Source organism: Phyllostomus hastatus, unplaced genomic scaffold (genome assembly GCF_019186645.2).
Source record: "Phyllostomus hastatus isolate PE091 unplaced genomic scaffold, TTU_PhHast_1.1 phas_contig_348, whole genome shotgun sequence".
Taxonomy (NCBI): domain Eukaryota; kingdom Metazoa; phylum Chordata; class Mammalia; order Chiroptera; family Phyllostomidae; genus Phyllostomus; species Phyllostomus hastatus.
This window is the reverse complement of record NW_025333860.1, coordinates 9077880-9092790: the sequence shown is the minus strand read 5'-3', so window position 1 is coordinate 9092790 and position 14911 is coordinate 9077880. Positions and strand designations below refer to the sequence as shown.

The 14911-nt window shown below is 37.3% G+C and overlaps 1 protein-coding gene across 5 annotated transcripts in view; it reads right to left on the bottom strand.

Moving 5' to 3' along the window:
* Positions 1–14911, bottom strand: part of AKAP6 (A-kinase anchoring protein 6) — a 480213-nt gene that overhangs the window by 120603 nt on the left and 344699 nt on the right. For all 5 annotated transcript variants that reach the window (XM_045841111.1, XM_045841112.1, XM_045841110.1 and 2 more), the window contains exon 9: positions 377–497. In XM_045841111.1, the coding sequence (XP_045697067.1) occupies positions 377–497 (121 nt within the window). The remainder of the gene's footprint in view (positions 1–376; positions 498–14911) is intronic.

The following is a 14911-nucleotide window of genomic DNA, read 5'->3' as shown; positions in this document are numbered from 1 at the left end:
GAGGGGTAGATAGAATTTACCTGAGTGAGCCAATCAAAACATATTTTGTTCAATGTTACCCTTCATTTTGTTTCAGTCTATTTATTAATGCAGGTTTATTTATTGCTATTCATCTTGAAGATAAATTTTTGTCCTTCGACAGAATTACACCAAATAGAATGTGATAAAGGGAACTTTCTTGCAATTATGATGTTGGTGCAGCCTGTCAGCACACAAGGGATGGAAATGAGTTTGGGGACAGGGAAGAGAATTCTAATGACACCATGATACATACAATGAACGCAAAGAGATCCTGAGAGAGAGAAAGAGAGAGAGAGACTTGTCAGGCTAATCAGATCTTCCACAGCAAGGTAAAGGCAAGAAGGGTGGCTCTAACCTTGTAAAGATGCTGCTGCTGCTCCTCTGACATCATCAGGTCGTGGCTGTCCATCACAAGGGACTCCATGTCAATCAGCCAATCCCAGAGCTCCTGATATTCTGAATCAAAGTCCAGAAGCCTGAAGATAAGACACAAAATGTATTATGCATAAACATAGTATAGTTGTTAAAATCTCATATTAGAATAATATATTCTTGAAAACCCACGATGTGATGTTCCTAGGTGATACCTATAAAATGAGCAGGAAAAAATTATCTGTGTGGTTACACAGTGGGCAAAAGAGGAATTCAAGCTTGAGACATAAGCCACTTCTTAGACTTTGAAATCATAACATGTAATTTTGATGTTCATTCCTGAGACATATTATCATGGCGATTTCCACTTGCTAACCCTTTCTGAGAGTCTGCCTCACTTCAGCAAAATGACTGCTAGCACATCCTTGAAAAAGAACACCATCATATTTAACAGGCTCAGAAATGGTGGCTCAGTGCCTTATGAAGGTTACATGGTTCAGAATTTTGGGTAAAAACAGTATCCTCAAAATCCAAAACCCCTTTCTCACTTACTAGATTTTCCATAGATACTACATCCCAATAGATTTATGATTAAGAATACTAATTTAACTAATTTACCTATAAAAATCACAATTTACTACCATACCCAAAATACAATTTTCACTGGGAAATGGTTCAATCATTTACCTGTCCCTCTGCTGTCTATCTGCCTATCTCTACAAACATATATCCTACATTTATTGTCATGGATGAGTAGCCAGCATTTCAGCTTAACACTCAGAGAAAGGCTTGAGTGACTCTGGTAAGCCAGTGAGAACCAGGGGCAGATCCAGTATTAGACAGGTGTTCCCTACAGACATGTAGGAAACAAAGGTAAGGACAGGAAGTCAAAACAATGAATCTTTGAATAGGCAGCAATCATTAAAATTCAAAGGAGGATCACTATGGTTTTCAACAAAATAAATCATTAGAATAAGGAGCTTAAAAGGATTAATGTGATTCTCTATTGAAAACCCAGTGAATAAGTAAAGCCCAGATTCCTCTAAAACACTGTGATCAGAAAATGAAAGTGCAGATGAAAAACCATGACTTTGTCCTTCCCCCTAAAAATCATCCCCCTAAAAGAAATCCTAGGCTCTTGTCAAACTATAACTGAACAAAACCCTATTTGTACTAGTGAAGCAGCAGCCTCAGGTATGAATGAATGTGCATTTACCAAGTGAGTATCTTATTACTATCTTGTTCCTGTCTCCATACATTAAATTACTGCTTTCTAAGCAAATGAACATCTATTTTTCATAACCCACAATTTAATCTTAATAGATCTGTCCAAAAATTATGGTATATCTGGTGATGGAGGACTAGACTTAAAATTGCCAATTTTATTTTAATTACTTTGCCATAATTATAAAGATCTTTGATTAGGACCTTAAGTACCCAAGGGCAAGGGTCGTCATTGGCTAACACGTAGAACTGATAAAAAAATGTTTACCAAATGTTGATGATGAGTACAACTGATGTAGCCAAAATCTTCAGTAAGGCTGTGGTGGCCTAGAGCAGTCCTTCTTAAATGTTAATGTGCACTATGGCACAGCTGAAGATCTTGTTGAAATGCAGGTATTAATTCAGTAGTTCTGGGGTGGGCCTGAGATTCTGCATTTCTAACAAATGAACAACTGGCAATGCTACTGGTCATAGAATTCACTTTGAAGCAAGGGCTTGCAGCACACATGTGAAATCTGTAAATATACATTTCAAAATACTAAGAAACAAACAAAAACAATCCCACTGTAACAGCGAGAAATAAACCATCAGGCTTTCTTCATTAACTTTGTAAGTGACTAATAAAGAATGACTAACGAGCATTTGTTCATATGACTAGTACAATAATTTTAGAAATACCTCCTGAATTATGGTCATTATTTCTCCCTCCTTTTAGCCTCCCATATTTTAAATATAAAAACAAGGGAAAGGTGGAGTGCCACTCCCAAAATTAAGAGAGTATGGTCCAGAGGAATATTAAAAGGAAAGGGAAAAGGAAGGAAAAAGTGAATCCCTTCCCTCTCAGTGGACTTGGGGAATAAGAAGGAAATGAAGGCAAGAGACACCTGGACTCAGATGTGTGTATTCCCATCCCTTGGCCTAGACCCAGAGAGAAGACATATGAGATGGTTGAAGGGAAAGCCAAAAGTGCAAGGATGTTGGCTCCATTGTCCTTTAGGAAGTCTGGGAAGAGATCGCCTTAATCGGTGTCCTCACAATAACCTAGAGTTGGGACATTGAAGTCAGAGAGAGGTCTTTGGTCAGAACTCCCCTTGCTACCACGTTCTCTCATCCTCCCTGCCCCACCACAAGGATTCTGAAAGTTCAGCTGATGGACTTGGCAGAAAGACATTGCACAATGACCTCCAAGGAAAGCAGGGGAGGGGAGGACGCTCTGAAGCCAGACCTCAGAGAGTTTTCATGACAAATGAGGCCTGAGATAAGACTTTAGTCAGGATATACTCTTGACCAAGTTAAGACATAATGACCCAACCATAGCCCTCTGTGGGAGGCAACCTCATAACATCCAGGGCAAAACCCATTTCAGTGAACCCAGCCAGCCTTTACCCACGGACCACGTTAAGACAGGGGACCTTACTGCATTCCAGAATCACAAGGTCAGGTAGGCCCCTTATATGCTCTTTTGGATACTCTGCTTACACAAAGGAAGGGAGAAGAATAGGAAATCTGAAAAACAGCATTTATCCCAAGAGTTGTTCCTTAAAAGAATGTTAATTTATTAGGGGAAACTATAATCATTGTGTCTGAGAACCTGAACACTGATCTTAAAGCAAGTTTTTTTCTTGCTTTACCAGGAAAATACGTGTCTCATAAAAATTATCAGTCAGTAGGAGAAAAATAAAAACCCCTGGTTTATTTTGCATATGTGTAAGATAAAAAAGAAACTTTGATTGTGACTAAACAATTCAAAGGCAAGGTATGAATTTATTTTTGCATCCCTAGTGCTTACTGTAGTACCTGGTGAATGTGACTGAATATAGATAACGAAACCAAAACCTTCAGTAGAGCAAGAATGATTTCAGAAAGAACAGCATGTGACAGGGGTAATAGTATCTCATCCTGCAAAGCCAATACCAAAGCAACAAGGGCACCACTGACAGGCTTCTATACTCATTCTGAAGGGGAGATTTTTGCCTCAGTCTATGAGAATGGTACATTTACTTACTGAGACTGGTTAGACACAGTAGATTCTCAGTTAATCTGAGTTGCCTTCCCATTCCTTTCACATCCTCCTCTTTTCTCTAGTGAAAATTAAAGGTGATTTAGAAATGATTTTAAACAAATGAAAAATATACCCAGAACAATAAAATGTTCAGAACAATGGAAATGTTTTCAGAGGCTCTTTACCATGCCTTAAATCCATTTAGCTGCTCCCTATTACTCTCCTTACAGTACAAAGCTATTCCTTCTTTTTTAAAAAATATTTTATTTATTATGCTATTACATTTTCCCATTTTTTCCCCTCTATCCCCCCTCCACCCTGCCGCCCCAATTCTCCAGCATTCCCTCCTTAGTTCACATCCATGGGTTGTACATATAAGTTCTCTGTTTCCCATACCACTTTTTATCTCTCCCCATCTACTTTATGCCTACTAACCATACTTCTTCTCTCCTGTAACTTTTCCCCCCATTCATCACCTCTCCCCCATGACTGAAATCCCTCCTTGTGATGTCCATTTCTCTGATTCTCTTCCTGTTCTGGTTGTTTGCTCAGTTTTTGTTTTTGTTGTTTTTCTTTTCTTTTAGGTTTATTTGTTGATAGTTGTGAGTTTGTTGTCATTTTACTATTCATATTTTTATCTTATTTTTCTTAGATAAGTCCCTTTAACATTTCATATAATAAGGGCTTGGTGATGATGAACTCCTTTAATTTGACCTTATCTGAGAAGCACTTTATCTGCCCTTCCATTCTAAATGAAAGCTTTGCTGGATAGAGTAATCTTGAATATAGGTCCTTGCCTTTCATGACTTCAAGCACTTCTTTCCAGCCCCTTCTTGCCTACAAGATTTCTTTGGAGAAATCAGCTGATAGGCTTATGGGCACTCCTTTGTAGGTAACTCTCTCCTGTCCTCTTGCTTCTTTTAGGATTCTCTCTTTATATTTAATCTTGGGTAACTTAATGATGATGTGCCTTGGTGTGTTCCTCTTTGGGTCCAACTTCTTTGAGACTGTCTGGGCTTCCTGGACTTCCTGGAAATCTATTTTCTTTGCCAGGTTGGGGAAGTTTTCCTTCATTGTTTGTTCTAATAAGTTTTTAATTTCTTGGTCTTTCTCTTCTCCTTCTGGCACCCCTATAAATCGAATGTTGGAATATTTCAGGTTATCCCAAATGTTTGTAAGACTCTCTTCACTTTTTGGAATTCTTGTTTCTTCATTCTGTTCCAATTGGATGTTTATTTTTTCCTTTTGTTCCAAATCATTGCTTTGAGTCCTAGTTTCCTTCCTTACAGTATTGGTTCCCCAAACATTCTGCTTTATTTCACTTTGGGTATACTTCCTTTGTTTTTTGTTGGTTTTTTTTTTCATTTTTCAACCAAGCTCAATCAAATCTGTGAGCATTTTGATTGCCAGGGCTTTAAATTCTCCATCAGATAGGTTGGCTATCTCATCACTTAGCTCTTTCTGAGGTTTTACTTTGTTCTTTCCTTTGGACCATATTTCTTTGTGTTGGTGCAGCTGATAGGTTGTAAGGGGGTGGGACCTTAGGTATTCACCCAGGCAGGGCAACCCTCTTTACTGCACAGCAGTGCTACCTGTGGGGGAGGGGCTAGAAAGGAAACAGTGCAGCTTGCCTGCTCATCTCTAGCACACTTTTCAGTGAACTCTCATGTGAGACTGGGAGCTTCTCCTACCTCAGCACCCCCAGCCGTAGCCCACAGCTACCTCTGAGTCCCCTTAAGTCAGCTGAGTCTGGCAGCCAGCCCACCCCACATCTGCCGAGTCACAGCAGTTTTTCTGAGTTGGCCTGCAAGGTGTGCAGCCTTACCAGTCTGTTTGTTCTAACTGATTTTTTCTTTAATCCTCTGTCGGAGTTCCATGCAGTTTGATTTTCTGGCACTTTTGGTTTTTTATTGATTTCAGATTGGTTGTTATCCTCCCTTTGGTTGTGCAGGGTTTCTACCTATGCCTCCATCTTGGCTGGAACTCTGTTTCTTCTAATCAAAGGCACTGAGCTTCCTGCTTAGTCTACACTGGAGATCTGCAAATGGTGAATAGACCTAACATGGGTACTGTATTCATTCTTTCTGCAGCCAAGACTATTTTCATCTTAGCTGAGAATATTTAGGCTTGAGTTTGTTAGATAGAGTAAATGCTTTAGCTCCATTATTTTGTGTCACTGGTGTAGAATCAGCATTGGTGTTTTCTGAACAACAAATTCTCATAAGGTCCAAATAATGAAGACAAAAGCATTTTTTAAGCAGTTATGCCTGATTTCAGATTCTTGGCCATGTGTTCACTCACAGCTTAGAAAAGACTTGACAGTTTTCCAAATTTAGGGAAATCAAATATATAACTTTGTAGCAAATCAGCAATTAATTACTAGAATTTCTCTTTTGGTTCTTTTGAAACCTGAAATGACTACAATTTAATGTGCTAATTACATCAGGAAAATTCTTAGATAAGAATTTTTACTTTCTTATGTTTGCATTATCTACAAAGTTATGTTAAGTGTTTTTCAAGTGATTTTACAAAAGACAATGTCTTCCAAGAAAAGTGACAGCTACTATAAAGAACAACGTAAAAGATCACACATGAGTGAATTTATTAAGGGTAGCATGAAACTAGTTAACAGTTCTATATTCCTTTGAAGATATGCTGATTCTATCAGCTGAATTCTTTTCTTGAATTCCTGGTGACCCTAGCTTGCTGTTAAAGAAGGGAGAAAGAGGAGATTGAAATTGTGGCAAGTAGCTCAAATCTTATAAGGGATAGGACAATGGGAACTACTCTTCTAGAGGGATTTTCCTCATAAAATTTTGTCTGTAATTGTGCTTGAGTTTATGTCACTCATTCATTCAAATAAATAATCTCTTTCATGTTAAAAGGTCTCAAAATGTGCCTTTTGGTACTCTATGAATATGTTATTTTCTCTACGAAACTGTACAAAGCAAACTTATATGTACTCTACGAAAGTGTTATAAAGCAAACACATCACAAAAATGGTATTCTTTTGGATAATTTTCCTTCAAATTGCTATATACCTTAAGTGTTCACAATAAAAGAGTGAGACATTCTCTTATAGGTATAATATTTTCATTTTAGGAGGATTAAAAGCTTAAGCATATTATGAGGAGAAAAAGTTTTCTAACTCAAAGCCAATTTTGGGGAGACACACATAAAACTATAATGCATTTATTCCATAATCTGAGAATCTAATAGAGAAAAAGACAAGACTATAGTGAAATAAATGTGTAATTTTTCTTCAATGTTTATTTCTAAGTTTGGGTCAACTATTATGGGTAATTGCCAAAAGTATTATCCAACATCTTGTCTACCATTTACTCTGCCTTTTTAAGGTTAAAAAGATTCTAGGTCCTTTCACCACAGAAATAAAACACTAACAAACTTATTTATTATCATTTTTCTGCATATTGGATAGCAAGATATTATTTGTGAGGCTGGTATAGTTGAAGAAATAATCCTTCCTCTGAACCCTGATGGGAGTTATGTTTAACTAGCAAAGTATTTGAATACATAAATGCATTCAGCCTTTGGTATTTAAAGTGAGCATCATTAACTGAACATTTCAACTTAAACTTTGCTTAAAAGATAAAGTTTCACCCAAGTGAAATCAATGGGAGGTGTGTGTGAATATATGAGGTTTCAGCTTGGCCCACTAAGGAATTCTCATTAAAACAGACCAGCAAATGAAGAAATCATCAAGATAGAGCAATTTTTGGTTAAAGAAAACACGAAAAAGTCTAAAGTTTTTTTACACCTAAGGCTGAGTAATATGTATTTTGAAGCATTTAAGAATCCATCTTTCGTATGCTTAATGGTTCATTTCATACCAACACATCCAAAAACACAAGATTGATTCCTGAAATACTAGCTTGTCTATACTGGGACTTCTATTAAATGATCCAATTTTCCTAGCTTCTTTAGCATATTGATTCTTTCCCTAAATACTCACTAAGTATTCACTGTTCACAGTATTTGCTCAAGGAAGTTTGCCTCTGGTTTTCAAAAATGGCACTAAAGGAAGTGTTAACAAAATATGGTAAAAATATAGTTTAATAATTTTACTGAAGTAAAATACTAATAGGTCAGAATTTCCCATCATCCTCTACTCCATGTGCCATGTAAGCACAGAAGGGACATACGATAGTGGCACCTTGCTCAATCATCATATCATTAAAGAATAAAATTTGGCTTTCCAGACATGGTGTCTGATATGCACAGCTGCGTGTAGAATCCCTTTCCACTCTAAACATATTAAAGTGTGGACACTAATTTACTATTTTGAATGAAAATTCATGAGCAACCTCCTCATGAGAAAAACAGGCTGCCTTTGCCATTAATAAATAAAAAGGAATATGGAGTTCTCTCCAGCAGTAATTTTCTCAATTCTCATATATATCCACGTACACGTGAAAATGTCTAAGAAAAATAAAATCAACCCTACAAATTTGTTAATGACTGGCCCCACTTTCTAATGAACCCATGGACCATCTGTTCATAAACATTTGTTATTGAAGTAAAAGCCATAAAGAAAAAATTCTAACCTCCAAGATTAGCCATAAAATTAGAAATATCAATGTTGATTCCTGAATATATTTAGAGAATTCTGTTAGACTGTCAGGAAGTCAAACCATTGTCTAAATTTTCAAATAATATCTAAGTTCTAGCCAAAGAGCTGGAAAACCTTCTGAAGAATTTAAAATAAGTCATTATTCTAACATAAGTGGGGAAGCCATACTTCAAAAGACACAGCAAGAGTGTTGCTTAAAAACCAAACCAAACCTAAACCTTCCTATATCTTTATCTGTGTGTTAGAAGTGCCTGGATCCATACTTGCTACTGGCACACAAGTGTGGGTTGGGCAACTCGCCCTTTGTAAAAGTACTGCCTCAGCTCAAGCCTCACTGGTTTTCAAAGATTTAACAGACAATAGAGAATATTTACCCTAGGGTTAGGGCTGGAGGTAAATAACCTGGAAATAACTCTCTGCTGTCCTGCCAAAAGCCGGTAACAGACTTAATGAGGAGACCTCTCCCAAGATGACTGGCCCTGCCCACCCAGAGATGCTGTGGTCAGACTGTAAGGCTTGATTACCTGTACAGCTGCTCTCACTGAATTATGTTTTAACGTTCCTCCTGTAGCCTACATAAAAATAATGCCTTGGGAACTGGGTTTCTTTTGTAGGGATTTAGTATCACAGATGCCCGTCTTCTCTTTAAAGAACTACAGGAGAAATTCCTCTCAGGGCTTAGTGGCATAAGAACCCAACCTCCCTCCAATGTGTATTAGTTGTAATCTTAGGACATTATGAATTTTCTGATGGATGAGATTTCACTCTTTTCTTAGGGTGTGGAAAGCTTAGAGCCAAAGATAGTATTCTTGAGGATATGAAGAATATGCATTTGTTTGTTTTCTTACACATATTTTACTCTTGCCTAACTTGCTTCCAACAAAATTTATTCCATTTTATTATAATATTTTTGTAATTTGACTCAAGTCCTTTGTAAATGAGATGGGGGAATTAATAAAGAAATACATTTTTAAAAAGATGTTATTTATTTACTTTTATAGATGGGGAGGGAGGGAGAAAGAAAAGGAGAGAAACATCATGTGTGGTTGCCTCTCACATACCCCTTGCTGAGGACCTGGTCTGCAACCCAGGCATGTGCCCTGACTGGGAGTTGAACCAGAGACCCTTTGGTTCTCAGGCCAGCACTCAATCCACTGAGCCACACCAGCCATAAAAGAAATACATTTTAAAAAGTTAAGCTTTGCACATTAAAAGGAGGTAGATTAGATTTAGGAACCTTCTCATTATTCCTCTTAGTACCTCTCTCCCTCTTCAGTGGGCCCTGTCAGTGCTCCAAAACATTACAGACATTGAGTATTGTAAGGTGTAAGATATATATGACTTTACTGTTAACTTTGAAGTAATACTTCCCCAGAAAGTATCACTGCCTCTCTGGTTTGTGCTTTGTTGGCTACCTGCATGGAGGGCATTAGATCACTAAACTGTAAGACTGTCTAGGTCTAAAATTAGTTTAATATACTTGCACACTGAAAGTATATACTATCACAACCCCAAATGAATACATTTCTATGAGTGAGTTTTCTTTTTTATTTTCTCAGAAAACCCATTTCAGTACTTCATAGAGCCCAGAATAGCAGCCAAGCACTTTTTGCTCCTTTTTAACTGAATGCTGCATTGGAATCATACTATTTAATAATAACACCACAGTAAGAGAAGGGACGAAAAGGACCTGAATTGTACACTGGTCAGCAATTAATTAGATTAAGATAGATCAAGAGTCTAGGAAGAAAGTGTTCAGAAATGCATGGTGAGTTATTTGTGAGAGTGTTCTCGACATCAGCACATATAAGAGATAAGTACTTCATTTTACAGCTGGTACGTACCAAAGAGAAAATATTTTATGTAGCAATATTCCATTGAAGAGAAATTCAAAATGGTCATTTTGTGAATGTGTCTGAGAGAGAGAAAATATGAGTGAATATGAATATTCATTCAACTACATAAAGGTACTACTTTTAACCTGTTGTTCAACAGAAAACCAGAAATATCATCCTTCAGAGGCAAAAATCCAGGGTGATTATATCCCTTCCCAGGTAGTTACGGTAAGTTAGTGTATCTTAATGCTTAATATAGAGAATCAGATTTGGTCTTTAATCAAACAGTATTTTAAATAGCGATTTATTTGTTTTCATTTCTCAATATCATTTCTCTCTGGAGGTATTTTATATACATTTGTATGTTTCACACTGATCCAGAAATGCTTTTTTTCCTAAACAAAAGGGATTCATCTTTCTTGCCAGACTTGTAAACTTTTATATATTTAAAGTAGAAATAACCTACATATACCATTTGGATTTGGTAGTAAAATTTATACTGAAACCTTGCTTGATGTGGAGTGAGTTACCCCTGTATTCTTTTTTTTTAAGATTTTTTTTATTTATTTATTTTAGAGGGGTAAAGGAGGGAGATAGAGAGAGAGAAACATCAATGTGAGGTTGCTGGGGGCTGTGGCCTGCAACCCAGGCATGTGCCCTGGCTGGGAATCAAACCTGCGACACTTTGGTTCGCAGCCCTGTATTTTTAAATAGAGGGCCTAAACCTTGACTACATCTCCATTTGTAGACACTGTCCAAATTCACCCAAAACCAGAAGAAGCATGGCCTATGGTTGATGAGACTGAGAACAGGAGTCCCTAAGAACATCCTTGGGATTCCCAAGCACAGTCAGGAAAATGTCTCCATTCTCTTCTGTTTCAACATCAAATTATGATTTATAGAAACCTCAACATACACACGGACTGTATAGTTACTGTCCTGTGACTGAAATCCTCACTCTACCTGTAACCAGCCTTTTTCTAATGGCTAATATCTATGCATCTTTTAAGACAGCTCAGATGTTCTCTCCTCCCATAAGCCTCCCTGACTCCTTCTAGCCAGTCTAGATTGGGCATGACTCCTAGGTACACCCATAATAAGCTTTTACCTGTAGCTTTAAGATAGCAAATAATAATCAACTGTAGTACTCATTTCCTGCCAACCAAGGTACCACCAGAAATTTTCAGTGACATAGTGCTTTATTCTGGAAGACTTGTATAATACAGCAGGAAAGATTCTAACTGAAATCAATATGCTCTGATTATCTAGACTTTTTCAAGTAAATAAGCAATCTTTACTTCTTTATCTCTTAAATATTTTTATTCAAAATTTCTATGTCTGTTCTATATCAGCTGCATTTTCTTCCTTTTACCTTTGCCCATTTCTCCACTCTCTTTCCCCCAAACCCACCTCTGGCAACCACCAATCTGTTCTCTGTATTTATGAGTTCAGTTTTTAGTTTTTGTTTTTGTTTTAGATTCCATATGTAAGAGAGATCATATATTATTTGTCTTTCTCTGATTTATTTCACTCAGCATAATGCCCTCAAGGTCCACCCATGCTTCACATATGGCAAGGTTTCATTCATTTTATGGCTGAATAATATCCCATTGTATTTATATATGACAATTTCTTTATCCATTCATCTGTCAATGGGAATTCCATGTCTTGGCTATTGTAAATAATGTTGCAATGAACATGGGGTACATATAACATTTTAAGTTAGTGTTTTTGTTTTCTTCAGATAAATACCCAAAAGTGAAATTGCTGAATCAAATGGTAGTTCTTTTGAAATTTTTTTGAGGATGATACTTCGGACAAGGGTTTGATCTCCAAAATATATAAAGAACTCACATGACTCCACTCCAGGAAGACAAACAATTGAATTAAAAACTAGGCAAAGGGCATTGGCTAGTGTAGCTCAGTGGGTGAATGCTGGCCTGTGAATCAAAGGGTAGCTGGTTTGATTCCCAGTCTAGGCCACATGCCTTGGTTGCAGGCCAAGTTCCCAGTAGAGGGCGCATGAGAGGCAACCACACACTGATGTTTCTCTCCCCTCTTTCTCCTTCCCTTCCCCTCTCTAAAAAATAAATTAAAAAATATTTTTAAGAAATGGGCGAAGGACCAGAACAGACATTCTCCAAGGAGGACATACAAAGGGCCCAGAGACATATGAAAAGATGCTCAGCATCACTAGCCGTCAGAGAGATGCAAATTAAAACCACAATGAGATACCACTTCACACCGGTCAGAATGGCCATCATAAATAAAACAACAAACAACAAGTGCCGGCAAGGTTGTGGAAAAAAGGGAGCCCTAGTGCACTGTTGGTGGGAATGCAGACTGGTTCAGCCACTGTGGAGAACAATATGAAATTTCCTCAAAAAACTAATACTGGAACTGCCTTTTGACCTGGCAGTTCCACTACTGGGATTATACCCTAAGAACCCTGAAACACCAATTGAAAAGAACCCATGCACCCCAATGTTCATAACAGCACAATTTACAATAGCCAAGTGCTGGCAGCAACATAAATACCCATCAGTAAATGAGTGGATCAAAAAACTGTGATACATTTACACAATGGAATATTATGCAGCAGAAAGAAAGAAGAAGCTCCTACCCTTCTCAACAGCGTGGATGGATCTGGAGAGCATTATTCTAAGTGAAATAAGCTAGGCAGTGAAAGACAAATACCATATGATCTCAAATATAAGTGGAACCTAATCAATGAAATAAACAAGCAAGGAAAATATAACCAGACACATTGAAATAAGAACAAACTGACAGTAACCAGAGGGAAGGGGGTAGAGGGATAATGGAGGAAAGAAGGGAGAGGGTCATCAAGGAACATGTATAAAGGACCGATGGACACAGCCAAAGGGGGATAGGATTGATGGTGGGAGGTGAGGGTGGGTGAGGCAGGGAAATGTAGTGGCAGGAAAATGGAGACAACTGTACGTGAACAACAATAAAAACAAATAAACACACAAAAAAAGAGTATTATTTATAAACCACAGTGCAAAACCAATAGACACCCCCACAGCTTCAATCCAGTTCCTACTAATTTAAGGGTTCCTGGCCTCTGGTAGACTTACATGTGAGAGGACAATGGCATCAGGAACTAATTTGTTTTTACCCTTCTCAGTGTCATCAATGGCCTTAGAAGCAGGCACTCCCAAGAGGGAGTGAAAAATCCCTCTTGTGATGCAGTGAAAAATCCAGAGCTTATAGTTGGGTAGACCTGGTGGATGGGATCTGCTATGATCTATGTGACTTCAAGCACAGGTGCAATGTATTGTCTCTGACACTCAGCTTTCTCATCAATAAAAATGGGGACAGCCCCTGGCTGGTGTAGCTCAGTGGATTGAGTGCGGGCTGTGAACCAAAGTGTCGCAGGTTCAATTCCCAGCCAGGGCACATGCCTGGGTTGCAGGCTATAACCCCCAGCAACTGCACATTGATGTTTCTCTCTCTCTCTCCCTCTTTCTCCCTCCCTTCCCTCTCTAAAAATAAATAAATGAAATCTTTAAAAAAAGATTTTAAAAAATGGGGACAACAGTGATCACGCCTGTGATACATGCCCACCCAATTGTAAATAAACAAATAAATCAAATGTTTTTAAAGAAACTTTATACTGTTTTCTACAGTGGCTACATGAAATTACATCCTCACCAATAGTGGGTAGGAGTTTCCTTTTTTCCACAACCTTGTCAACACTTGTTATTTCTGGTCCTTTTGATAAAAAGTTTTTAACAAGTGTGAGGTGGTATCTTACTGTGGATTTTAATTTGCATTTCCCTAGTGATCCATGACATTGAGCATCTTTTCATACACCTGTTGGCCATCTGTATATCTTCTTTGGAAAAATGTCTATTCAGATCTTTTGTCCATTTTCAGTGAAATTGCTTGCTTTTCTGCTACTGAGTCATATGAGGGTTTTTTTTAATCTATTTTGGATATTAGCTCGTTGTGAGATACATGATCTACAAGTATTTTCTTTCATTCAGTAGGTTTCCTTTTGGTGTCAGATTTTAAAAATCATCACTAAGACCTATGTCAAAAAGTTCACTGCCTATGTTTTCTGGAGATTTTACGGTTTAAGGTCTTCTGTTAAGTTCTTTAATAAACTTTGAGGGTTTTTTTTTATGGTGTGAGAGAATAATCAAGTTTCGTTTTTTTTGCATGTGACTGTCCAATATTCCAACACCATTTACTGAGGAGACTATTCTTTCCCCATTGTATATTCTTGGATCCTTTGTCATAAATTAATTGACCATATATGCATAGGTCTATTTCTGGTCTCTCTGTGTTCCATTCCACTGATTTATGTGTCTGTTTTTATGTCAATACCATACTGTTTTAATTACTGTAGCTTTATCATACAGCTTAAAATCAAGGGGAGTAATGCCTCCAAAACTTTGTTCTTTCACAGGATTGCCTTGACTATTCACGCTTTTGTGTATTCATACACATTTTAGGATTATTTGTCCCATTTCTTTGAAAAAACATCATTACAATTCTGATAGGGATTGCATTGAATCTATAGATTACTTTGGGTAGTATGGACATTTTAACAATATTAATCTTTCCAATCCATGAGCATGAAATATCTTTTCATTTATTTGTGATTTCTTTGATTTCTTTCATTAATGCCTTATAGTTTTTAATATACAAGTCTGTCACCTCTGTTTAAATTTGTTCCTAGGTTTTTCTTAATGATGCAGTTGTTAATGATATTATTTTCTTTATTTTTTCTGATAGTGTATAGAAACAACAGAGTTTTGTGTATTGATTTTGCATTCTGCAACCTTAGTGAATGTGCTTATTAGTTCTGAAAGTTTTTTGAAGTCTTTAGGGTTTCCT